General features: G+C 42.3%; 1 protein-coding gene and 1 non-coding gene across 4 annotated transcripts; one reads left to right on the top strand and one right to left on the bottom strand.

Annotated features, from left to right (window-relative positions):
• Nucleotides 1-479: 479 nt before the first annotated feature.
• Nucleotides 480-25,500, bottom strand: CFAP126 (cilia and flagella associated protein 126). 3 transcript variants are annotated; one of them, XM_061120277.1, is made up of 6 exons: nt 25,057-25,500; nt 14,416-14,466; nt 2,734-2,796; nt 2,459-2,539; nt 1,790-1,966; nt 480-1,413 (listed from the first exon to the last, which is right to left on the bottom strand). In XM_061120277.1, the coding sequence occupies exons 2-6, from the start codon at nt 14,449-14,451 to the stop codon at nt 1,147-1,149; spliced, it is 624 nt and encodes a 207-aa protein (XP_060976260.1). In that variant the 5' UTR covers nt 14,452-14,466; nt 25,057-25,500; the 3' UTR covers nt 480-1,146. The 3 variants fall into 3 exon arrangements, with proteins under 3 accessions (XP_060976260.1, XP_060976259.1, XP_060976261.1); XM_061120276.1 differs by lacking the exon at nt 25,057-25,500 and having other exon boundaries at nt 14,416-14,871; XM_061120278.1 differs by lacking the exons at nt 14,416-14,466; nt 25,057-25,500 and adding an exon at nt 4,329-4,976.
• On the top strand, nt 14,583-14,791 carry LOC133041816 (small nucleolar RNA SNORA73 family). The gene has a single exon (XR_009689380.1). It is a non-coding gene; the product is annotated as a small nucleolar RNA SNORA73 family (small nucleolar RNA).
• Nucleotides 25,501-27,860: the final 2,360 nt, after the last annotated feature.

Genomic DNA, 27,860 nt, shown 5'->3' with positions numbered 1-27,860 from the left:
CTGGCATCCTGTTGCTTTTCTTACCCACCTTCAAATGCACATAGACCTGCTCTACTCTAAATGGTTGTACTTCTGACTTTGAAGTTGTAGTTCATGCTCGGGGTGAAAAGTGAGGGGGGTAGGAGTGACAGACTGGTTATTTGAGGTTTTGTTTGATATAATTCAGACCATCTTCCTCCTGGTCTGGTCTTTTCTGGAGTAAAATCCTAGTTCTACCCCAAGCCACTGTCATGTTGCTTTCCCTATTTATTTCCTCCAACCCTTCTAATTATGGGTTAAAAGAGGCGGCCAGAGTGATCTTGGATGGCCTCGGCCCGCAACAGCTTAGAGCAGGGCTTGGTACCCCAGCTAGAGATTGAGGCTGGGCCGCAGCAGTGAAAGCACCAAAGCCTAGCTACTAGACCAGTGGTCACTGGCAAGGGCCCTGGCCCTTCGACTTTGCAGAAAAGAACTCCCACAAAGAAAGTAGTGAAGCAAGTAAGGTATTTATTAAGAGGAAAAAGTATAATACATGTGGATAGGCACACAGGCAGACTGTCCCAGACTTGCGCCCTCAGAGCAGTTTGAATTACTTTTATGAGGCATTTCTTGTTGGTTTCCTTTGGCCAATCATTTTGATTTGTCTGGTTCACAGTCCATATGTGGTATATCAGGATTCTCATGTGATTGCACACATCTCTTAGCCAAGGTAAATTCTACTGAAGAGGTGTTATGGGTAGAGCATCCCTTGACATTGCTCTCCGCTTTTGCCTGCAAGGAGCCTAGGCGCATGTGTGGTCGGGGAGATCTCCTGACTTCCAGAGTGAGAAATAAGTGGTTTGAGCAGGGCCCAGCCTCCTCCCTTAATTGTCCTGCTGTTCTCATCTTGGAGTGGTGTTTCAGTTTATTGGGAATGAATCTCCAATCGCTTTACCTTGGGGGAGTTGGGGGGGATGCCCATCTACCTCCTACCTCAAGAGCTGAAGAGAAAAATTTCAAGTCAGTAAAAGATTCAACATACAATGTTACTAACACAAAATTGTAAAGCAACTATACTCCAATAAGAACAAAAAAAAAAGTTTTATTTTACAAAGTTGCCTTTATTCCCATCTGTAATTTCCCTGATTAAGGCGGGATCTTCCTTAAGTCACTCAGTCCCTTAGTCCCTTATGGAGTTGCAGGTTTGCATTTCTGGATCTCAGCTACATTACGGCCTGCATAGGGCAAACACGGGCTTCCAGATGGGCACTTTGGAGAGTTGAGTGGGCTTTGGGGACCTGGAGTGTGACCTGCAGAGGGATGTGAGCTTTGGAGTTGATCTGGGGAATTGAGATTTGAGGCTGGGGAGTTTGGGATTATGGTGGGACTTGGTGCTTGTTGTACAGTCTTTGTGATAGACTTCCTGAGTTTCTTCTGACTGTCTGGATCATGGGGCTGTCAGGGGTAGAACAGAAGAGACAATTATGTTTCCAGTTAGGCCTAGATCATTCTCAATCCATCTCAATTCTAAATCCCCTTCTCCCTATCCCATGGGCAAGAAGTCAGGTTTCAAATAAGAGTTAAACTGGTACCGTTAACCTCCCCTTGAGATCAGATCATTTTGTACTGTGTGAAGGGGGGAGATGGGTTGGGTGGAGAAGATGTCCTTAGCTTATCCCTTCAGGCCGAAGAGGTTGCTTAAGGACTAAACAGGATAAGACAGAATTGGTTAAAGGTTCCCCCTGCTGGGATTGTGGTAGTATAACAATAGGCATTTCTGAGGTTGAAAAGAAAATAGGATTGAGGTTAGTTAAGTGGAAGAAGTAAATACCTTGCCTAAGATTTCAGGACGCAACCCATTGGAGGCCTTAAGTAAATCAGGATTTTTCTGTATCCATTTGGTGAGGGAGGCAGCACCAGCAGCTGTACGGGAGGTCAGGATTGCCCGAGCAGGGGGTATCTTCAGAGGCATTTGCCAGGTGCCCATGAAGGAGCCCCAAGGACTTGCCTAAATGGAAAAAGATGGGATTCCTCAGCAGGGCTTCTCACTCCCAGTAACTGGCCTATTGGCAGGTCTGTTCTTTTCATCTTAGTTCCATCTTTTTACCTTTGGGATTGTCATGAGACAAGACTGAAAGCATAACTTACCCAATCTCTTCCCCCTTTCTTATTTAGATGGCCCTAATTTTTTAATCCCCTTTACCTCCACTGGCTTAAACTCTACATCCTTAGCCTAAATTTGGCAGGGTACCCACTATATAAGTGTTATCACCTGAAGGTGTTCATTTTATACCAATCATTCATCAACTTAAGGAGTTCTGGGTGTTAAACCTATCCTATTGGCTGGAAGTTTGGGAGCACTCTTGTTACAATGTGAATTAGATTGCACTTTAATTTTCCAAGCAGTGGCTGCAGGAGATTACAAGTCTTCCCTCTGTTACTCCAGTCCTATGCCTTGGTTCTTTAACTTTCTAGATGAGAATGGAGATGAATATCTCACCTTGGAACGGGGCACTGAAGGCAGCAGATGACCACGATCATCGGCAATAATCTGAGTGTAGCCTTCATGGGAAGAAATCCTCTGGGGTAGAGGTGGAGAGAAGAGTGCTTGTAAAGATGGAGTGGAGAAGTGGGAGAGAGTATCTGAAGGGCTTAAATTTGAATTAAGGGCTGAAGGAGAGGAGGCTATGGGAATCCAAAGGATGCTGAAAGAGTTTAGGTGCCAGTGAATTACACAGACTGTGACGTAAAGAGGGTGAACTGAAGCTGGAATACCTCTTTTGTTGGCTTGGCAAGAGACCAGTTCTGCAGATACTTGGGTGAGAAAGGTTTTTCGTACTGTGGAGAGAGAGATGAGAATCCGTGAAACTCAGGTCCCAAGCCCAGGAAATGATAGCTAGACACAGTTCTTTAGATTTGAAGACCAAAGGCATGAACAACCATGCTAAGGAAGCTTTAACTCACTGCAAAGAGGATGTAAGTCATTTTGTCTGTGTGCTGTTCAACATAAAGCCACTAGCCACATGTGGCTCTTGAGCCCTGGAAATGTGACCAGTCCAAATTGAGGTGCTTTGTATGTACAGTCGACCCTTGAACATCATGGGTTTGAACTGTGCAAGTTAACTTACGGATTTTCTTCAAAAAATATGTACTATAGTACTACATGATCAATAGTTGGTTGAATCTGTGAATGTGGAACCCTGGATATGGAGGGCTGACTGTTAAGTTAGATGCAGATGTTCAATTGCGTGGGGATCTGTGCCCTAATCCCTGCCTTGTTCAAGGGTCAGCTATATAAAGAATACTGGATTTTGAAGATTTAGTACCCAAAAAAAAGGGAATGTGAAACATCTAATTATAATTTAAAATATTGATTAAATGTTAGAAATAATATTTTGGACTTACCAGGCTAAATTAAATATATTATTAAAATTAACTTTTTGTTTTAAATGTTTCTCATGTAGCTACCAACCCACTCCAGTACTCTTGCCTGGAAAATGCCATGGACGGAGCCTGGTAAGCTGCAGTCCATGGGGTTGCTAAGAGTCGGACACAACTGAGCGACTTCATTTTCACTTTTCACTTTCATGCTTTGGAGAAGGCAATGGCAACCCACTCCAGTGTTCTTGCCTGGAGAATCCCAGGGACGGCGGAGCTTGGTGGGCTGCCGTCTATGGGGTCGCACAGAGTCGGACACAACTGAAGTGACTTAGCAGCAGCAGCAGCATGTAGCTACTAGAAAATTTGAAGTTACATTTGTGATTCACATTATCTTTTTATTATAGTGCTGGTCTAGACCAGGGGTCAGCAAACTCTGGCCAATGGGCCAAATCTATCCTCCTGTCTGTTTTGAGATGGCCTGAGAAAGCTAAGAATTGTTTTTAATAGATGAACATTTGCAGTTGATTTGATAAAAGGGAACACTTTGTATCCCAATTAAGCAAAAATATTTTCTCATCCTATAAGAATTTCATTATTTTCATTAATAATATAAAAAAATTATACTGTTGTTATATTTTGAATTTTGTCAAAAATTTATGGAAAATGTTTTCTCTCATACCTATATAGTATCTTTGATTTTATCACTTGGCCCACAGAGCCTAAAATATTTCCTCTGTGGCCCTTTACAGAAAAAAATCTGCTGACCTCTGGGTTAGAGCCTACAAACTTGACCCAGAAATACTTATTACTTGTCCTTTGGGCCCTCCCTCCCTTGAGAGCCAAGGAGGTTTAAAAAAAAAAATACTATCATATAGCACTTTTTTTTTTTTGGTCTATTCAGTAATCAGAATCCTATGGGAGGGGTCAGGCAAAAGGTGGACTCTGGAAGGCAAAATTAAATGTTAAAGAAATGGAAAAAAAGTGCTTACCTGGTTGGCACTGTAGTTAGTGGCCATGATCCTGCCACTTCCTGCTGTTTACCTTTGTTGCCTGGCAACCACAGAAGGCAGCCCTTCCAGGACCGCCTCGCAGTTAGCAGGGGCTGCCTTTTGCTTCTTGTTATTCATTTTATTGGCTGATAGTGCCCCCAGTATTCTCCCCTGAAACTTAGGTGCATTTTCATTTTAGAGATGTGAGGGACAGAGTAAATAAATATGGGAAAATTGGTTGAATAGCAGCCCTGACTTTTTTCTAGCATAACTTCCAGGTTCTTAGCATGCTTAAGAACTTCCAGGTTGTCTTTGACTGGGCTCTTTAACCACCCTTGCAAATCATGGAGCCCCAAAAGCAGTATTTGTTCATTGGGTGGAGTGGTGTAATGTACAACATACTTTAGAGCCAGAGACTGCGGTTTGAGTCCTTATTTAACACAGGAACATAGGAGCTGTGTGATATAAAGCAATTGACATCGCTTCACTGAATTTCTGTAGTCATTTGTATTGTGAAGATAATAGAACCTTTACAGGGGAAATAAGGTAAAGTGAATAAAGTATCTAGATAATGTCATAGTATGGTAGGTGCTCAGTGCTGCCAAGACCCTCTTTATAGGGTCCACTACTTCATTTTCTCAGAAAGAAGGAAGAAATGATGTTCTAAAAAGCAGTTGATTCAGATTTGTCCCTAGAAAGAAAAACATATCTTATCCTTTGTCCTTAATTGACTCCTGTCTCTGCCATCACTCTCTAGAATCATAGGGCCTAAGTATACAGGTGCTTGATGTTGGCTGGGTTGAGGTGGAATCCGGAGTTGGTGCCATGAGATTGAGCAGGGATGATGAAAGAAGGCTGTAGTGTGGAAAGTAACAGATTTAGAAGATTAAGTGGTGGTGCTAGGACACAAACCTAATACCTGTTGGATTAGGCAACCTCTCTGAGACTCATCTAAAATGATGTTATCAGACCCATCTACTGGATTGTTAGGGAGAAAGTGGAATTGTGCTTTCTGAATTATAAAGTTTATGTGTAAGGTGTTAAGATGAAAGGAAAAAAACAGAAATAAGTTGTCAAAAAAAAAAAAGATCATTGAAAACCAGGAGAGCATTTTAACGGATGATTGTCAATCCTTCTCCCTTCCTTCTTCCCCCAAAGTCATCCCAATCAATACACCAAGTACAAGAACACTCATACACTTCTAGGGATGGAGTTAAAAGCAGCTCTTATTTTAGAGCTAGTTAACAGATGGACAATATGAGCTCTGGAAACGAGGCTCATGTGTTTAGTCTCTGTGGTTCTCATCACTCTCTAGAGTGATAATATTTTGGTCCCTAAAGCCATGATTATAGTTAAGCAAGCATCATCTCTCATAGAACTTCTATCTTTAGCTGGTATGCTTTTCTGATAGAGATGTAATATTATATGATGGTTGCACTCTTATTTTTTTAGTTAACTAGTTTTTGTTTCATTAAAAAAATGTACATGGGGAAAAAAGTTTCATATTTACAGAAAGGTATTTAGTAAAAAGCAAATCTCCATCTGACTTCAGCTCCCATTCTTGCTCCTCAGAGGCAACTACTGTTATTATTTTCTTGTGTCTCCTTCCAGAAATGTTATATGCATTCTTAGACTAATGGGAGTAAGCTGTCCACATTGTTTGGTGATTTGCTTTTTTGACCATTTTGGGGAATTTTTTCATAGCAGTATATTATTTCATTTTAGGGTATACCGTCATGTATTTTTTAGTCTAATTTAGATGATACTTAGGTCATCTCCAGTCTTTTGCTGTTACATACATTGCTGCAATGAAAATCTGTATCTACCTATATATCTGCCTTTTCTAAATCCAGTTTGAACATCTGGAAGTTCTCGGTTCATGTACTATTGAAGCCTGGCTTGGAGAATTTTGAGCATTACTTTGCTAGCATGTGAGATGAGTGCAATTGTGCAGTAGTTTGAACATTCTTTGGCATTGCCTTTTTGGGAGTCGAATGAAAACTGACCTTTTCTAATCCTGTGGCCACTGCTGAGTTTTCCAAATTTGCTGGCATATTGAGTGCATCCCTTTCAAAGTATCATTTTTTAGGATTTGAAATAGCTCAACTGGAATTCCATCCCCTCCACTAGCTTTGTTCTTAGTGATGTTTCCTAAGGCCCACTTGACTTCACACTCCAGAATATCTGGCTCTAAGTGAGTGATTACACCATCATGGTTATCTGGGTCATGTTGATCTTTTTTGCATAGTTCTTCTGTGTATTCTTGCCACCTCTTCTTAATATCTTCTGCTTCTGTTAGGTCCATACAAATTCTGTCCTTTTTTGAGCCCATTTTTGCATGAAATGTTCCCTTGGTATCTCTAATTTTCTTGAAGAGATCTCTAGTCTTTCCCATTCTATTGTTTTCCTGTATTTCTTTGCATTGATCACTGAGGGAAGCTTTCTTATCTCTCCTTGCTATTCTTTGGAACTCTGCATTCAAATGGGTATATATTTCCTTTTCTCCTTTGTCTTTAGTGTTTCTTCCATTCTCAGCTATTTGTAAGGCCTCCTCAGACAACCATTTTGCCTTTTTGCATTTTTTTTTCCTTGGGGATGGTCTTGATCACTGCCTCCTATACCATGTCGTGAACCTCCATCCATAGTTCTTCAGGTACTCTATCAGACCTAATCCCTTGAATCTATTTGTCACTTCCACTGTATAATTACAAGGGATTTGATTTAGGTCATACCTGAATGGTCTGGTGGTTTTCCCTACTTTCTTCAATTTAAGTCTGAATTTGGCAATAAGGAGTTCATGATCTGAGCCACAGTCAGCCTCCAGTCTTGTTTTTGCTGACTGTATAGAGCTTCTCCATCTTTGGCTGCAAGGAATATAATCAATCTGATTTTGGTATTGACCATCTGGTGATGTCCATGTGTAGAGTCTTCTCTTATGCTATTGGAAGAGGGTGTTTGCTATGACCAGTGTGTTCTCTTGGCAAAACTCTGTTAGCCTTTGCCCTGCTTCTTTTTTTACTTCAAGGCCAAATTTGCCTGTTACTCAACACATCTCTTGACTTCCTACTTTTGCATTCCAGTCCCCTATAATGAAAAGGACATCTTTTAGTTTTTTGTGAAGGTCTTGTAGGTCTTCATAGACCGTTCAACTTCACCTTCTTCAGCATTACCGGTTGGGGCATAGACTTGAGATTACTGTGATACTGAATGTTTTGCCTTGGAAACGAACAGAGATCATTCTGTCATTTTTGAGATTGCACCCAAGTACTGCATTTCAGACTCTTTGGTTGACTATGAGGGCTATTCCATTTCTTCTAAGGGATTCTTGCCCACAGTAGTAGATACAATGATCATCTGAGTTAAATTCACCCATTCCAGTCCATTTTAGTTCACTGATTCCTAAAATGTCGATGTTCACTCTTGCCATCTCTTGTTTGGCCATTTCCAATTTGCCTTGATTCATGGACCTAACATTTCAGGTTCCTATGCAGTATTGCCCTTTACAGCGTCAGACGTCCATCACCAGTCACATCCACAACTGGGTTTGTTTTTACTTTGGCTCCGTCTCTTCGTTCTTTCTGGAGTTATTTCTCCACTGATCTCCACTAGCATGCTGGGCACCTACCGACCTGGGGAGTTCATTTTTCAGTCTCCTATCTTGTTGCCTTTTCATACTGTTCCTTAGACCATGAGGAAATCTTTTATTGGATTGGGATCATCTGCCGTTGAACAACAAATTTACCTTGTGTCTAGAGGAAATGTATAAACTGTATAATTGAGGGCAGCTACCACCTTGAGCACTGGAATCAGATTGCCTGGATTAAATTCTAGTTCTGCCTAAATGTGTGACTTTGGATAAGTTAGTTTATCTTCCTGGATCTGAGTACCCTTATGGTGTGAAATGAGCATAATTTTAGTTTTGAGCATTAAACATATGTAATATGCCTAGTAGGTGCTTGATGAATAATAAGTGTTCAATAATTTTAGCATTATTATTGGCTCAAGACTGCCCAGTAAAAAGAAGTACATATTCAGGTTACCTGAAACAGAAAAGGGGGGAATTTATTATAAAGTTATAGGATATTTATAACAGATTTCAAAAGTAGAAAGTATAGTTTGGACCTCAGAGGGTATTAGAATCTGGACGATAGAACATGATCAGGAAGGGAGATTTTTTTCCTCCATCTCTTTTCTCTGCAAGTCAGCCAACTGATTTGCTCCCTCACTGACAGCCACCATCCTGAGATAACTTGGGTTCATACCTTTGTTGCAACCTTATAAGAAAGGGTCTTAACTAACAGTAGGAGAGAATGGGAAGAACAGAAAGCATGCTGGTTAGTTTCAGTGGAGAGAGACCATAGAAGGTAAAACTTTTGCTTTGAAGCAGTGGCTCTTCTTTTAAAAAAATAGGTAATAACTTTCCCACAATCAGTTATCAGTTTTTGTGTAGTTTCCCATGCTTTTGTGCATATTCAAGAATAGAAATAATAGGGATTTCCTGGCGGTCTCGTGGTTAAGACTTCATGCTCCCAATGCAAGGGGCACAGTTGTTCTTTGATCAGGGAACTGAGATCCCACATGCTTCACAAAATGAAATAAAAATAAAACAAATTTTTTAAGGGATAGAAATAATACATAGAAAAATATATTTTATTCATTACCTTTTGCATATATTATAGCATACATACTACTTTGCTTTTAAGATCAAAAGATATATTTTGAATATCATTAAATATTAGTGCATAAAGAGCTTCCTTGCTTTTTTACAGCTGCATAATATCACACTCATGATGTATTATAATTTATCTAACCAGTTTCCTGTTGTTGAACATTTAGTTTGTTTTTAAACTTTTGCTGTCACAATGCAGCAGTGACTAGCTTTGTACATGTGTTGTTTTTCATTGTGTAAGTATATTTGTATGATAAATTTATAGAAGTAAAACTGTGAAGTCAAAAGTTACATGCAATTTGATAGATACTGCCAAATTGCCTTCTAGAGGTCATACCCTCTCCAACCATGTATCAGAGATCTTGCAGCCTTGATAGATTGGTTAGATCTCCAAGTTTGCTTTTATCCTGCATCTCTTCCCAGACATTAAAGAAAAATTTGCATTGTTAGGTAAACTATCTCATTTAGTGCTTTCTAATTGGTAACAGTCAAAAGTTTCTACTTGAACTATCAGTGTATTTTACTTCCTATGCAATTCCCCCACTCCTTTTTTTTGTCATGCAGTTTGCAGGATCTAAGTTCCCCAACCAGGAATTGAACCCAGGCCCTTGGCAGTGAAATCTCGGAGTCCTAACCACTGGATGGCCAGGGAATTCCCCCCATGGCAATTTTTTAAACCAGAAGAATCATTAGTAGCCTCATTAGTGAAAACTTGGTTGTTGTTGTTTAGTCACTAAGTCATGTCTATTTGAGACCCCATGGACTGCAGCACGCCAGGAATCCCTGTCCTTCCCATCCCCCAGAGTTTGCTCAAGTTCATGTCCATTGAGTCTGAGATGCTATCTAAACATCTCATGCTCTGTCGCCCTCTTCTCCTTTTGCCCTCAGTCTTTCCCAGCATCAGGTTCTTTTCTAATGAATCAGCTCTTCGCATCAAGTAGCCAAAGGATTGGAGCTTCAGCTTCTCAAGAGTCTTCTCCAGCACCACAATCCTAAAGCATCAATTCTTCAGCACTCAGCTTTCTTTATGGTACAACTCTCACATTTATACATGACTACTGGAAAAACCATAACTTTGATTATATGTATCTTTGTTGGCAGAGTGATGTCTCTACTTTTTATTATGCTATCTAGGTTTGTCATAGCTTTTCTTCCAAGGAGCAAGCATCTTTTAATTTCATGGCTGCAGTTACCTCCACAGTGATATTGGAACCCAAGAAAATAAAATCTGTCACTGCTTCCACTTTTTCCCCTTCTATTTTTTTCTTGAAGTGATGAGACCAGATGCCATGATCCTAGGTTTTGGATACTGAATTTAAGCCAGCTTTTCACTCTCTTCTTTCACTTCATCAAGAGGCTTTTTAGTTCCTCTTCACTTTCTACTATTAGAGTAGTATCATCTCATCTATTACATAGTTTAGCAAACAGCTCTTGAAGGTTTCTTCCAGATGGCTCCAAAGTGCCCTGCATGCTGTTTCAATGGGGCAGGTGATGGTGGGTCTTAAGAGTGGAGGCTTGGCTTTCTTCTGTTTTCCTGAGCTAAGAGGATCTTATCCAACCAGCTATTGGCCCAACTTAGAATTATTTAAACTTCCTGTTTTCTATATATTCCTTTATAGGAACTGAAGAATAGATCTTTACACAGTAAACACTGAAGAAATGGATGGCTGCAAATATAGAAATTATTTCAAAAATTGTCTATAAATTACAAATTTCTGAGCCTATTTTCTTTCCTGCAATGGGGTCGCAGAGTCGGACATGACTGAGTACACACATACTAAGTACCACATATGAAGGTGCTAGAGGAAAGCAATAGGTGGGCAGGTGGAGGGGTGGGATCAAGAGATTCCTAGGTAGTTTTTCAATGTTTCTCTATATTAGGAAAAACTCCAGTCCTCCTTTACTCTCACACTACTATCTCATTACAACACTTCTGACACCAGATGTGGGGGGGTTTACCCATACAAGTAATTCCATGACACAAGCTGGGTATCCTACAATTTAGCTCAAGGAGATAATATCTGGTTACAACATCAGATCCCACAGGTTAAGGGCTCAGTCCCACAAGACTGCCTGCCCTCCTACCCTTCAGATGCCAATTGCAAGTCCAGGTTGCTACTTGTGCTTCTGATCAATCAGCTCTTAAGTCAGAGCTTCCCATAATCCCCTCCTTGAGCTTAGGTAATTTGCTAGAATGGCTCATGGAACTCAAGAAAGTAATCTTTACTGCTTTTTATAAAAGGCAGTGAGAGGGGACGTCTCTGGTGGTCCAGTGGTTAGGAATCCACCATGCAATGCAGGGGGCCTGGGTTCAATCCCTGGTCGGTCAACTAAGATCCCGTATGCCACAGAGCAGCTAAGCCTGCGCGGCACAAAAAGAGAAGTCCGAACGACGCAACAGAGAGCCTGTGTGCTGCCACGAGGACCCAGGACAGTCAAAACAAAAATTTATAAAAAAATAAGATAAAGGATACCGATGAACCTCCAGATGGAAGAGATGCTCAGGAAAGGTGTGTGGGAAGCAGTGTGGAGCTCCCATATCCTCTGCAGGCCTGCCACTCCCCTTGGAAACTCTCCAAACCTTACTTATCTTATTGGGATTTCCATGGAGGCTTTATCACACAGGCCTAATCCATCATTAACTCCACTTCCAGCACCTCTCCCTTATACAGAGAATGGGGGTGGGGTTGAATTCTAAGTCTCTAATCATGATTTGGCCTTTCTGTGACCAGCTTTCATCCAGGAGCCCACCAAGAATCACCTCACTGGGAACAAAAGCACCCCTATTACCCAGGAAATTCCAAGCACTCTGTTAGGAACCAGGATCAAAGACCAAATGTTAGCATAAATGTTAGCAAAGACAAATGTTAGCATAAAAGATGCTCCTAGAGCCTTTATCACTTAGGTATTTACCAGGGTCAGGAGCTGTGTGGGAAAAATGTGGGCAGAGACCAATATATACATTTTTGATCATCTCACATGCTCATATAGACAATAGCCAAAAAGAGACAGAACTTATGTATTATACAATAAAAGTATTAGGATAAAGTTAACCATTAGTACAAAAATATAAACTCTTTTAAATATCAGAAGATATGTTTAAAAAGGAGGGAGGACGCAAATGACATAGATCATATGGTGAGAGACCTAAATATACAAAAAATATGTAAGATAAAACCATACGGCAGGACTTCCCTGGTGGTACAGTGGATAAGAATCTGCCATGCAATGCAGGGGACACTGGTTCGATCCCTGGTGGGGGAAGATTCCACATGCCGCACAGCAACTAAGCCTGCTTTTACCGCATAACTACTGAGCCCGCATGCCACAGCTACTGAAGCCTGTGCAGCTACTGAAGCTACTGAAGCCTCTTAGAACACGTGCGCCACAACAAGGAACGCCGATGCGATGAGAGGCCCTCAGGTCCCGATTAAAGGGTAGCCCCCACTCTCTGCTACTAGAGAAAGCCTGCACACAGCAACAGACTCAGTGCAACCAAAAATAAATAACTTTTTTTTAAAAAAGTAAGGCGGCTCTAAGGCCAGACATATTGACTACATCAACAAATATATAAATAAGCTTACCTCACCTGTTAAAATGAGTTTCATATTGACTACAAAAGCAAATTCCAACACTATGCTGTATAAAAGAAATATATCTAAATTGAAGAGATTCAGGAAGCCTAAAAATAAATGACTAAAAATGTACCAGAATTTTTTCTGTAATTTAAGCAGGGGTTGCAATTGTAATTATCCAAGAAAGTAGGATTCTAACTTAAAAGGTTTAAAAGAAATTTTTATCACAATTAAAAAATCAGAAGAATTATACTTAAAATGGGGAGAAATAGAAACACACTAATAATAATAGGAACTTTAACAAATCTGTCAGACCTAGGGAGAGAAAGTGACAAGAAATTAGTACAGATACAGACAACCTAAACAACACAATAAATAAGGCATATTTAAAATATATTAAACTCTGAAACTTGATAATAGAGAATATGACTCCCCCCCACCAACAAATGCATATAAAGGATTCACAAAAATCACAAAAATGTGGTACATTCATATTCTGGCATGGGATGTGTGTGCTCAGTCATGTCCGACTCTTTGTGACCCCACAGACTATAGCCCACCAAGCTCCTCTGTCCTTGAAATTTTCCAGGCAAGAAATGCTGGAGTGGGTTGCCATTTCCTTCTGACACAGTCTCCTACACTGGCAGATTCCTTACCACCTGTGCCAACTGGAAACATTTTTGGCCACAGAAAAAAATCTCAATAAAGTCCAATTTAAATTTCCAAGTGGGAAATTAAAAAACTTGCTGTTAACCACTTCTGGGTCAAAGGAAAAATGCAAAACAAATTGAAAATATTAATAATGAAAACAATAACTATGGGAAATAGTTAAAACAGCTGTCAGAGAAAGATTTATAATAATAAATGAATAAAAGTTTAAAAGCAAAAATAAATGAATAAACATTATGACTCAAAAAACTAGGGGGAAAAGCAAAGCAAACCAAATAACAACAAAAGGAAGAAATTAGTCAAAAGAAAGTCAATGGCTAATGGGTTTGAAAACAACAACAAAAAGTAGAACTAACAAATAAACCCAAAATGTTTCTTTGAAAAAATTAAATTGACCACTTCTTAGCTAAACTATTCAAAAAACATGGAGGGGGGGGAATTTCAGCACAAATACATGAAACTAGAAAGAAAGAGATAGAAGAGGAATTTTTAAAACAGCCTATGTAAATATGTTTGAAAATCTACATTAAATATATAATTTTGTGTAAAACCCCAATTTAATAGAATTGATTCATGTGGAGACAAAGTAAAAACAGACCATTTAACATAAAAAAATTAGAGAAACTGATTAGAGTTACCCCACAAAACAAAACAGATCCAGATAGTTTCACAGAAGATAATATCAAACTTAAAAAAATAAATCCTTAGCTTTTCAAGCTATTTTAGAACATGGCAAAAGAGGAAAATTTTTAAATTCATTTTCTGAAGTGAGTGTAATATTGATCCCCAAACCTAAATTTTGGAATCATGACAAAGACTAAACAAAAACCACTATAGATCAACTTCACTTGTTAATACTGATATAAAAATCTTAAATAAGACATTAGTAAACAGAAGTCAACAGTACATAAAAAAATTTGTATCATAAACAAGTGGATAATACTCCATGGATGCAAAAATGGAGAGTCAAAGGAAATTCATTAATGTAGTTTATCATATTAATTGATCCAGGGTAAAAAAAAAAAGTATGCTCATCTCCACAGATGAATTGATAAAATGAGCCTATCACAGAGAAAGACATACAAATTTCTGTTAACCATATGAAAAGTGTTCAGTATTACTCATAATTTTGAAAACATGGAAATTAAAAGTACATGGAAATAGCACATCTTACCCATGAGACTGAATAAATCCAAAACTTTGATAACATACTCTCTTGATGGGTCTGTGAGGAAACAGGCATTCTCGTATGTTGAGTATGGAAATGTAAAATGGTACAGCCTCCACAATGGAGACTTTGACACTATCTAACTAGCACGATTATCAGTGCCTTTTGATTAAGCAATCTGTTTTTAGAAATCCATCCCTTCACTCTCCCCAGGCTCTGTCCAGGTGGCATACGGGAGCATAGGGCTCTGCCCGGTGATGTACAGTCCCTTTCCACAACGTTGGAGATGAAGCTGGGCCTTGAGTCTGCGCCTGCATATTCCTACATCTTCTCAGAGTCCTGTGGACAATGACTGGGGGGAAAAACCATGCAGGAAACAGCTCTCTATAGCAGTCTGTCTGGATCTGGGTTGCTCTGAAGTGAATTTTTTTTTTAATTGTTGTAACCTGTTTTGAAGTGCAGTTGGGTTAAGGTTTTCCCTCTTTTGCAGCACTTCGTTTGGGACTCCAAATACAATTGGATTTGAGGAGAGAAGAGGAGCTCACCGACTTCACAGTTAGCAATGCTTTGGAGTCTTTCTTTGACAGGGAGATTAGTAAAGTAAAAATTAATTCTCCAGCCAAGAATACTGGAGTGGAACCAATTCTTTTCTCTCTGGGGATCTTCCTGACCAAGGAATTGAACCTAGATCCTACTGCATTGCAGGTAGATTCTTTACCTCCTGAAACACTAAGCAAAGTAATACATTAATTGAAGATAAGCCTTGGAGATTTGGAAGTGTATAGGTATGATATTTAACCCCTGGAACTGCACCTTAAAACCCAGCAGAGTTATAGTGTTCTGTTGCCCAGGCACTTACTGAAATTTACAAGAAATGCCAGAGACCATATGGGCAAGTCTTAGAGAGTATAGTGACCTGGAAGGCTCAAGAGACCTTTTCAGGTTTCCTACCTGGTGAAAACTTGATGTAATGACACTAAGATATTGACCTTTTTATCTATCAGTCTTAAAAGTGGAAAGTAGGTGCCCATGAGAATCTGCATGTCTTAAAGAAATCCATCTATTTCTAATGTAATTGTGAACTTTAATAAAGATGACTATATATGTTAAAAAAATAGAAATCCATCCCAAAGGTACTCTAACAAAAGTATGAAAAGTGTACACTATTGTATACAACATATTTATAATAGCTACAAACTGGAAACAACCCAAATGCCTGTCAGTAATATAGTACCTCCACTAAAAGGAGTACTACACAGTACTTTTTCACTGTAAAAAAGCAGTGAGCAAGATGCTGTTATGGAGTGATCACCAAGAAATACTTTAAAGTGAATAAAGAAAGGTGTACGACATGTGAATAGTGTGCTATAGTTTATATTTAAAAGGAGATATATTAAAAAAGGCAGAGGAACCAGAGATCAAATTGCCAACATCCGTTGGATCATTGAAAAAGTGAGACAGTTCCAGAAAAACATCTACTTCTGCTTTATTGACTATGCCAAAGCCTTTGACTGTGTGGATCACAACAAACTGTGGAAAATTCTTCAAGAGATGGGAATACCAGACCACCTGACCTGCCTCCTGAGAAATCTGTATGCAGGTCAAGAAGCAACAGTTAGAACTGGACATGGAACAACAGACTGGTTCCAAATCTGGAAAGGAGTATACCAAGGCTGCATATTGTCACCCTGCTTTAACTTATATGCAGAGTACATCATAAGAAATGCTGGGCTGAGTGAAGGACAAGCTGGAACCAAGATTGCCAGAGAAATATCAATAACTTCAGATGTGCAGATGACACCATATTTAGGGCAGAAAGTGAAGAGGAACTAAAGAGCCTCTTGATGAAAGTGAAAGAGGAGAGTGAAAAAGTTGGCTTAAAACTCAGCATTCAGAAAACTAAGATCATGGCATCTGGTCCCATCACTTCATGGCAAACAGATGGGGAAACAATGGAAACAGTGAGAGACTATTTTCTTGGGCTCCAAAATCACTGCAGCCATGAAATTAAAAGATGCTTGTTCCTTGGAAAAGCTGTGATCAACCTAGACAGCATATTAAAAAGCAGAGACATTACTTTGCCAACAAAGGTCTGTCTAGTCAAAGCTATGGTTTTTCCAGTAGTCATGTATGGATGTGAGAGTTGGACTATAAAGAAAGCTTAGCGCAGAAGAATTGATGCTTTTGAACTGTGGTGTTGAAGGAGACTCTTGAGAGTCCCTTGGACTGCAAGGAGATCAAATCAGTCAGTCCTAAAGGAAATCAGTCCTGAATATTCATTGGAAGGACTGATGCTGAAGCCGAAACTCCAATACTTTGGCCACCTGATGGGAAGAACCGACTCATTAGAAAAACCCTGAAACTGGGAAAGACTGAAGGCTGGAGGAGAAGGGGACAACAGAGGATGAGATGGTTAGATGGCATCACTTACTTGGTGGACATGAGTTTGAGAAAGTTCCAGGAGTTGGTGATGAATAGGGAAGCCTGGCATGCTGCAGTCCATGGGGTCACAAAGAGTCAGACATGACTGAGCAACCGAACTGAACTGATAAACATGTGTGTTTCTAATAGAAAAAACAACGTTGGAAAAATAAGTGGTATGATTAGTGATTACTCATTGGAAAAGACCCTAATGCTGGGAAGGATTGGGGGCAGGAGGAGAAGGGAACAACAGAGGATGAGATGGCTGGATGGCATCACCAACTCGATGGACATGAGTTTGGGTGAACTCTGTGAGTTGGTGATGGACAGGGAGGCCTGGCATGGTGTGGCTCATGGGGTTGCAGAGCTGGACACGACTGAGCGACTGAACTGAAGTTAGAGAGAGAGGAGAAATAATTCAGAAAAGACAGAAGATAAATTTCTTTGAATATACTTTGTTTTGTAGAGTTGATTTTATCTTTTTATTTTTTTTTCTAAGCACGGAATAAAGTTTTATTAAAGTATAAAGGAGATAGAGAAAGCTTCTGACATAGGCATCAGAAGGGGGCAAAAGAGTACCCCTTTGCTAGTGTTAGCAATGGAGTTATATACTCTCCAATGAATCCAAAGAATGTCTGGAGGTTGCAAAGACCTCACCAGACCTACTCCCATAATTTACATTTTAAGATAACAGAATTAGCCAGAGGGTTTAATCCAAAGACTGTCCTCAGGCAGGATACATTATTGTTATATAATCCTAAGGAATGTAGAGGAGAAAAAGTAAAAAAGTTTGTCCTTTCTTCCTCCTTGAATATCCCAGACCTCTCTCTCCTTGGGGTCCCCTAGACTTCTTATCAACCTGCCTAGGAAATGACTCTCTCATTCCCCCCTTTTCTTTTAGGAGAATTATGTTGCCTAGGGAAAAGGGGAGTCGTTCTCATTCCATAACTGCTTCCGAGCTGACAAGGGGCGTTATCCCTAAATTGGTGAGGCAACATATTCTCCTAATCCTCATAGTGAGGATGTCTGATCCAGGGGCTCCAAGTAATAGTTGAAGGAGGCTGTGGCACTCATAGGAGCTCGGACAACTATTTGTAAATTAAAAGCTTTTAGACGGTTAGAAAACCGCATTATACAGTTCCAGATGTAAGGCAAAATAGTCATTAAACCAAGTTAAAATCAAAATGAAAAGTCACATTATGTCCATAGTTACATCAGTCCATCTTAAGGTTGTTAGATGTCATCAGTTTAAGAAGAGGTATCACATGCGATTGTTGTCGAAGGTATTCGCAGACTTGGAGAAAGTCTTTTCCTTGAAGTGGAGATGTCCACCACGGGATGCCTTCCACTGATGAAGAGGGGAGTGCTCCGCAGACCCAGCAGTTAGACCGATTGTGGAATGCAGCATAGGAGTGAGCCCAGGACAGGGAGGCATTGTCTTGAGGATCAAACGGCAGACTCAGGATTTCTGGAGTCAGCAGAAGTAGGCTCACATAGATTATCAGGCCCATCTTGTCCTAAAGGATCCCGGACGAGCCCCCAAGATGAAAGGTTGTTGCTGAATGATAAGACGCGGGATTCTTGGCCTCCGGAGGAGATGAATTCAATCCGGGGCCAGAGACGAGGCTAGATTGCTCAGAGCTTTTGTGTAATAAAGTTTTATTAAAGTATAAAGGAAATAGAGAAAGCTTCTGACATAGGCATCAGAAGGGGGCAAAAGAGTACCCCTAGAGTTGATTTTAGAACCATGTAAATATTTTGTATATGTGCTTAGTCACTCAGTCGTGTCCAACTCTGCGACCCCATGGACAGTAGCCCACCAGGCTTCTCTGTTCATGGAATTCTCCAGGCAAGAATATTGGAGTGGGTAGCCATTCCCTTCTCCAGAGGATATTCCTAACGCAGGAATCAAACCCAGGTCTCCTGCATTGCAGGCGGATTCTTTACCAACTGAGCCACCAGGGAAGCCCCCCAAATGTTACATGTAAAAAATACGTAAATATTTTACATAATTATAAAATTAAGTTAAAGAAAAGTGAAGCCACTCAGTTGTGTCCAACTCTTTGCAACCCCATGGACGGTAGCCTACCAGGCTTCTCCATCCATGGGATTTTCTAGGCAAGAATACTGGAGTGGACTGCCATTTCCTTCTCCAGGGGATCTTCCTGACCCAGGGATCGAACCCAGGTCTCCTGCATTGTAGGCAGAGGCTTTTACCGTCTGAGCCACCAGGGAAGTAAATTATGCAAATATTTAAGTAATTATGTAAATATTTTACATAATTATAAAATTAAGTTAAAAACAAAAAGTAATTTCTACATAAAATGAATTATTGTGAAAATAATGTGGAAATAACAGCTTTTTTTTTTTTTTTAAAAGAGATAGTTGGCTAAATGCAACAGCTGTATAAATTAATTATATACTTCCTCTACATGTTCTATACTTTACTTCCATTAAACATCACAAATTTCATATCGTTTTCTTTTTTAAGATGAAGTCTCCCTCTAGTGGAGATTAGTTTTCCAACTAGTCCCCCTACACTACAAAGGAAGAAATATTTTGCCCATTGTCTCCAAATCCTTAAATGACGTCAGTATTAAAGTCCAGAGTCAGGAACAAAGTCAAGTTTTAAAAGGAAGCTGGTGATTCATGTCAATGTATGGCAAAAATCACTAAAATATTGTAAAGTAATTAGCCTCCAATTAAATTAATTAATTTTAAAAAATAAATAAAAGGAAGCCGGGATGGGGTTGGGGGTGGAGTGGAGAGACATGAGAGACTCTAAGAGCCAAGAAAATCTTGATGTTCAATTCAGAACAGGGAAGGAACCTCAGCTTCCTGTCGGAGGACTGCCACCACCTCCGCCCAGAAAGTGATTAACAGGGCAGTGTCGCTGTGTACTCGGGGAAATAGCTCCCCCCAGGGAGTTGCTTTAGGGGAAAACCTGGGCGAGAAATAGTGATGAGTAGATGAAGAGTGAGTCTCCTGAGCCAGATAAGGTGTGATGAGGGTGAACTCCAGGCAACTCTCCCAGAGACCCACTGACCCTGGAGGTCAGAGGTGTGAGAGCTCTGCCTCCTCAGAGACCGATCCTGGGGAAAGGTACTGGCACCGGCTCTTCGGTCCGGTTCCTGGTCGGGAGAGGAGAATCAGAGACTAGCCCACACTGACAGTGGTCCGTGCGGATGTGAAGGGAGGGTCCTTGTGTTCTGGGCTGTCCTAGGTCTCAGCTGAGCTCACAGAGTGGAAACGACTCAGAGGAGAACTCCTTTAGAGTAGAAAGTCTCCTAACATCTACTCCAGTTGCTAAAAGTGTATGCCGTCCTCCCCTCTGTCACACGGAGGCCTGTAGAGAATGTTCAGTGGTTGCCACCTCAGCATGTATCTCCACTCTCCTTTACAGTTTTAAATAAGAATACAAAAAGAAGTGAACACTTAGTTTAGCTTCCTAAATTCATTTTCTGGTCCTGTAAAATCTAACTCCTTGCCGGAGAAGGATAAATTAGGAGTTTGGGATTAACGTGTACACACTACTACACACACACACACACACACATATAAAAACAGATAATCAACAAGGACTTATTGTATAGCACAGAAAACTGTACTCAGTATTCTGTAACAACATATATGGGAAAAGAGTCTGAAAAAGAAGGGATATATGTATAACTGAATCACTCAGCTGTATGTCTAAAACTAACACAACATTATAAATCGACTATACTCCAATATAAAATAAAAACATTAAAAAAAATCCACCTCTAGGTATATACCTAAGAGAAATTAAAACATAGGTCTACATAATTTATACATGAGTATTCAAAGCAGCGCTACTCATAATAGCCAAAAAATAGGAACAACTCTAATGTCCAAAAACTGATGAGTAGATAAAATGCAGTATAATCAACAGAATAGAATATTATTGAGTAATAAAAATAAATGAATTCCTGCTATTATTTCTTTCATCTAGTAAACAAAGAAATGAATTATCAATACACTCTAAAACATGGATGCACCTTGAATGAAGTGAAAGAGGCCAGTCACAAAAAAGCACATATTATATGATTTCATTTACATGAAATTTCCAGAATAGGCATCTCTGTATGGACAGAAAGTAGATTAATGGTTGCACAGGGCTGAGGAGGGACCTGGGGATGATGGCAAACTGGTACAAGATTTCTTTCAGGGACTATGAAAATTTTCTAAGATTTTGTGATAACAGTTGTACAACTCTGAATATGTGAAAAGTCAATGAAGTTAAGCGAATGAATTAAATAACATTAAATCAATGGATTGTATGGCCTATGAATTATATCTCAATAAAACTGTTACCAATAAATATATGAGTCAATAACCCCCTCACCCCAAATCTAACTCCTTAGTTTAGCTCTGGGGGCCTGCTGTTTTACATATCTAGCCAGGAATACTGTCCAGGAAATAATTACTCATTTGAATGATTATTTTAGTCCGTTCCCACTCCTGTCTTTGTTCTGCCTTCACTTCCTCCCTTTAAAAGGTGAACTGAAATCCTAGAGGGAAAACACTGACCTGACTATGTATGGTGACCCTTCCTGTGTGCAAAATATAAGAAACATGTTATAAAGGGCCAAAGTTCTTGATATAACAAAAAGTAATGTGAAGTTTATACAATGAAATATTACTAGCCTTAAAAAAGCATGAAATTCTGACTGAAAGGTCGGGGCATGCCCCGGGAAAGCGCTGCAAGGCAAAATCCGGAGGCTGGCTAAACTTCCAGGGGCTGGCCCCCTGCAGCCTGGTCCAATCAGCTACCAACATAGAGCCCTCGGACACTGACCACCGCTGTAGCCCGCGCTTTCTTCCTTATATGAAAAGACCTGGCCTGGATGCCGGCCCTGACTATAAAACCCCTCCCCACCCCTCATACCTCGCAGACTCCCTTTGTCTCCTCACTCACCAGCCCCCGGGAGTTCTGCCCGAGAGCGACGCTTAATAAAAGGCCTTTACCACCGGTCCTTAGAGGCAGCTTTTTTCCTCCCGCGGTGTTTTTCTAACACTGACATATGCTATAACATTGAATGAACCTTGAAGACATTATGCTAAATGAAATAAGCCTGTCACAAAAAGAAAAATACTGAAAATACTGATTCCATTTATATGAGGTGGTTAATGATCAAACATCACAGAAGCAGAAAGTAGAATTCTACAGGTGGGGGCTGGGGGGGCAGGTAGTGGGGATGGAGAGTTACTGTTTTAATAGGTACAGAGTTTCAGTTTTGCAAGATGAAAATAATTCTGGAAATGGATAAGGGTGATGGTCGCACAACAATGTGAACTGTACGCTTAAAAAGGGTTCATCTAAGATGGTAAATTTTATATGTATTTTACAGTAAGAAAAAAAATTTTTTAAGTAATGTGTAATGCTAACTCTACGGAAGACTGCCAAGAAATAATGAAACTAGGTACTAATGAATGATGCTAGGATTAGATGCTAGGATTTAAGTACCAGGAGGAACACATCTTTCCACAGTTCTGTGTCCCTCCTTTTCACATGCATGAATCACTCAAATGTCCTCTTCGCCAAGAACATACTGCCTCAGACCACTCCCAAATTTTATCCTCTCCTTCTTTTGTCAGAAATCAGGCCAAGTCACTGATTTCCTAAAAGTCTAGATCAAAGTTTTCACTCTCACAATTATCAAAATTTTTGAGCTATTAAAGCCAAAGTTTCTAAACTTAAGTTTTGCATGCCCCGTGTAAAGTGAGAATAATATTAGTACATTTTGTGTATGAGAAAATTGAAACATAGGAAGCTTAAACAATGTGTCCAAGATATACAGCCAGTAAGTTGAAGAATCAGTTTTCCAACTTGCAAACTGACCTGTTCCTAAAAGTCAAGATCCTAAAATTGATAACTTACAGTGAACGGTGTCGGATTCATGATCTCTGAAGAAGAAGATTTCAAGACCAGGGACCAGGCTTGATCACTCAAGAGCTTTTGTGTAGCAGAGTTTTATTAAAGTGAAAAGGGACAGAGAATGCATCTAACATAGACATCAGGAGGGGGATGGAGAGTGCCCCCATCCCTAAGTCTAGGCAAGGGAGTCATATACTTTTTAAATTTCTTATTAAAATAAATCAAAAGAATGTCTCAAGATTGTAAAGTTCTTACTAGACCCACTCCCACAATTTACATTTTAAGATAACAGGATTAGCCAGGAGGTTTTCAGGAAGGGGAAACTGTCCTCAAACAGGATACATTGTTGTTATATAATCCTTAGTACAGAGTTTAAACTGAATTGTTTGTTGTGCAATCATCAGTTCTGGGCTTAAAGAAAAAATGTTTTATGTGACTAAGACTAAGGAATGTAGAGAAGAAAAAAAAAAGTTTGTCCTTTTCCCCTCCTTGAGAGACCCCAGACTCCTCTCATCCTCAGGGACCCCGGACTTCTTATCAACCTGCCTAGGAATTGACTCTCTCAAAATCTGAAATCTCAAGCCCTCATTTTAACTGGTTGGATCTCCTTGCAGTCCAAGGGACTCTCAAGAGTTTTCTCCAACACCACAGTTCAAAAGCATCAATTCTTCAGCGTTCAGTCTTCTTTAAGGTCCAGCTTTCACTACTACATGACCACTGGAAAAACCATAGCTTTGACTAGACAGACCTTTGTTGACAAAGTGATGTCTCTGCTTTTTAATACACTGTCTATGTTTGTCATAGCTTTCCTTCCAAAGAGTAAGCATCTTTTAATTTAATAGCTACAGTTACCCTCTGCAGTGATTTTGGAGCCCAAGAAAGTGACTGTTTCCATTTTTTCTCCATCTATTTGCCAAGAAGTGATGGGACCAGATGCTATGATCTTAGATTTTTAAATGTTGAATTTTAAGCCAGGTTTTCACTCTCCTCTTTCACCTTCATTAAGAGGCTCTTTAACTCCTCTTCATTTTCTGCCATTAGGGTGTCATCTCCATATCTCAGATTATTGATATTTCTCCTGGCAATCTTGATTTTAGCTTGTGATTAATCTGGCCTGGCATTTTGCATGATGTATTCTGCATATAAGTTAAAAAAAAACAGGGTGGCAATATACAGTTTTGACATACTCCTTTCCCAATTTGGAACTGGTCCATTTTCCATGTCCGGTTCTAACTGTTGCTTCCTGACCTGCATACAGATTTCTCAGGAGGCAGGTCAGGTGGTCTGGTATTCCCATCTCTTTAAGAATTTTCCACAGTTTGTTGTGATCCACACAGTTAAAGACTTTAGTGTAGTCAAGGAAGCAGAAATAGATGTTTTTCTGGAATTCTCTTGGTCTATGAGCCAACGGGTGTTGGCAATTTGATCTCTTGTTCCTCTGCCTTTTCTAAATCTAGCTTGTACATGTGTAGTGGCTCACAATTTACTACTCATTACATTCAGAGAGGGCACAAGGAGAAGTGGGCAACAGAGGATGAGATGGTTGGATGGTATCACTGACTCAATGGACATGAGTTTGAGCAAAATCCCAGAGATAGTGAAGGACAGGGAAGCCCGTCATGCTGCAGTTCACAGGGTTGAAGAGTCAGACATGTCTTAGTGACTGAACAACAACAACAATGCACGGGAAAAAATGTAGCTTATTTTATAATTGGTCTAACCTGTTCTCAAACCTGTAGCCTACAAGATGTGGAGAAATGGGAAAATTTTAACTGCCAAGTGAAAGGTAGGGGCATGCCCCGGGAAAGTGCTGTACGGCAAATTCCGGAGGCTGGCTAAACTTCCGGAGACCGACCCCCTGCAGCCTGGTCCAATCAGGTACCAACATAGAGCCCTCGGACACTGACCACCGCTGTAGCCCGTGCTTTCTTCCTTATATGAAAAGACCTGGCCTGGACGCCGGCCCTGGCTATAAAACCCCTCCCCACCCTCTCATACCTCGCAGACTCCCTTTGTCTCCTCACTCACCCGCCCCCGGGAGTTCTGCCAGAGAGCGACCACTCAATAAAGCCTTTACCACCGGTCATTAGAGGCGGCTTTTTTCCTCCCGCGGCGTTTTTTCTAACATCTGGCGCCCAACGTGGGGCTCGAGGTGAGGGCCCCCGGCACTCGCCGTTGAGGCCCCCTCGAGCTCCACCGCCGCGGAAGCCTCGGACCCAGGCGGCTGACCAACCCCCTGGACGGCAGGATACGGAGTAAGTCCCTTCGGCTTTGGGGCCTGCACTCCCTGACGACCACCTCCTAGGGCCCCGTAACGAGTGCGCACTTACTGGGCCCTCCCGGTCACCAGCTGGTGGAGAGACGTCCCCAGCGGCTGAGTAGACCTCCGGCTTCGGCCTTTCCGGGTCCCTGCGGTCGTGAGGAAGACGTTCCCCGCGACTACACGGACCTCTGGCTCCCCTTGACTCGTCCGAAGACGTTCAGACAGCGGGGGTTGCCTCCACGCCCCGTGGTCGTCATGGGATCGACAGCCTCCAAACCCGATCCCCAATACTCCACCCCCTTAGAGTGCCTGCTGGCTAACCTGCAGACTCTAAGGCTAAAGAGAGATATCCGCCCCAAGCAGCTCACTTTTCTGTGTTCACAGGCCTGGCCTCAGTATTCCCTAGATAATGGCTCACAATGGCCAGCCACAGGGACACTAGACTTTGACGTCCTCCGTGATTTAGATAATTACTGCTGGAGAACGGGAAAATGGTCTGAGGTCCCCTATGTTCAGGCCTTTTGGGCGTTGCGCTCTCGCCCCACCCTGTGCACTACGTGCTCTCCTAGCCAAATCCTACTCACCATGGCCCCCCGACTCCACCCTCCCGAGCTAAGCTGACTCCTCCTGTCTCTGAGTCCTCTGCTTTCTCTGTTCCCCCAAGAGATCTGGTGGCCCCTCCTCCCTATGCCTCTCCCACGGCCCTCACCCCTTCCTCTCCGGTTCCTAACCCCTCCCCTTCCACTCCGGCCCCTCCTACCTCTTCCCCCTCCTCTCCGGCCCCTCCTAACCCCTCCCCCTCTAACCTACTCCGGCCTCTTTTGCTCCTGTTCCCGCCCCTGAGGCTTCACCGCCGGCCCCAGATTCTCCGGCCATTAACCCTATCTTGTATCCTCCCCTTCCCCTCATCACTCCCTTCTCGTCTCCGGTTAGCTCCCACACTCGCTCCCATAGCAACCCTCCAGGGGCCTCCCCTCCCCCTCCCCCAGCCCCGCTACTCCCTCTGCGACAAGTGGCTGGAGCTGAGGGCCTGGCCCAGGTCCACGTCCCCTTCTCTCTCCAGGACTTAGCACAGATTGAGGCCAAGCTGGGATCCTTTTCTTCCAACCCCACTCAGTACATTAAGCAGTTTACTGGTCTGACCCGCGCCTACGCCTTAACATGGCAGGACATATATGTCATCCTGGGATCTACCACCACCCCCGAAGAGAGGCAGGCCATTTGGACGGCAGCCAGGGCTGCCGATCAGCGGCACAGTGCCAACCCCTCCCCCGAGCGCCCCCCGGGAGCTCAGGCAGTCCCTGACACCGACCCTGATTGGAAACTACCAAGAAGGGGGTGGCGGCCAGCTGCGGGTACACTATATGATAGAGTGTATCCTCGATGGGATGGAAACGTCCTCTCATAAGGTAGTAAACCTCCTCAAACTAGATGAGGTGACTCAGGGGCCCGATGAAAACCCAGCCATGTTTCTTAATCGGCTGACTGAGGCCCTTGTTCAATACACCAGACTGTCCCCTGAGTCCCCCATTGGGGCAGCTACCTTGGCCAATCATTTTATCTTCCAATCCGCACCTGACATCCGAAAAAAGCTGGCCAAGGCCGAGGACGGCCCTCAGACCCCTATTCGAGACCTGGTAAAAATGGCCTTTAAGGTTTACAACGCCCGTGAAGAAACTGCTGAGGCCAGCCAAAGGGCAAGGCTCAAGCAAGAGGCCGAATTTCAGGCAAGCCTCCTAAACCAACCAACCCAGGCCTTGGTAGCTGCCCTGCGGCTGGCGGCGGGCTCGGGGTCCCAAAACCCCCCTCTGGGGGCCTGCTTCAGGTGCGGCCAAGAAGGACACTGGGCCAAGATGTGCCCCAGTCCGCAGCCTCCTTCCAAGCCGTGCCCATTGGGCAAACAGCGAGGACACTGGGCTAGTGATTGTCCCTAGGCCTCTCGGGCCCCGACCTCTAGGGGCTAGGGACCAGAGCGCCCCAGGGAGACCTCCTGCCCTCCTCCGGCCTTCGAGCTGCTGAGCTTCGACGATGGCTGACGTCGCCCAGACTCGGGAACCCCGGTAACCCAAGCCAAGCCCAGGGTAACGCTCCAGGTAACGGGTAAGTCTGGTTAATGCGGGGGCTACCTATTCGGTCCTTCCCTCTTTCGGGGACACTTTACGTCCTTCCCAGGTTTCGGTTATGGGCATTGACGGCCAACCCTCATGTCTGCTCCAAACCCAACCACCACCCTGTCAATTAGATTCCTGCCTATTTGCCCACTCCTTTCTGGTCATCCCCTCCTGCCCTACTCCTCTCTTAAAAAAAAAAAAGAAATATACTCTCACAGATCTCCCAGCAGGTGGCTTCGGCCCTGGACATCGACTGGCATCTCCACATCCCCTATCGGCCCCAATCGTCAGGCCTGGAACAAAGGCGCAGACAGCTCCAAGAAAGCCCCCTCTGGACCGGACTCAATGGGTCCAAAAAAATAGCGCAGGCTGCGACTGGACGGGCCATGCTCCTAACAGCTTACACTCAACTCAATAAAAAAGACATAGACCCACTTCACAATCCTACATAAGCTGACCTTTCGTCCCGGCTGGCCCCTACCCCTCGCCGCCCCCGTTCAGCAGGAAATAGCCAGAGAGAACCGGCGCCCCTTGTCCTATAACAAAAAGGCCGGGATGAAAGGTCGGGGCATGCCCCGGGAAAGTGCTGCACGGCAAATTCCGGAGACCGGCTAAACTTCCGGAGACCGACCCCCTGCAGCCTGGTCCAATCAGGTACCAACATAGAGCCCTCGGACACTGACCGCCGCTGTAGCCTGCGCTTTCTTCCTTATATGAAAAGACCTGGCTTGGACGCCGGCCCTGGCTATAAAACCCCTCC

Source organism: Dama dama, chromosome 20, assembly GCF_033118175.1.
Source record: "Dama dama isolate Ldn47 chromosome 20, ASM3311817v1, whole genome shotgun sequence".
NCBI classification, from domain to species: Eukaryota; Metazoa; Chordata; class Mammalia; order Artiodactyla; family Cervidae; genus Dama; species Dama dama.
Note: the sequence above shows the minus strand (reverse complement) of the source record. Positions and strands in the feature narration are given on the sequence as shown.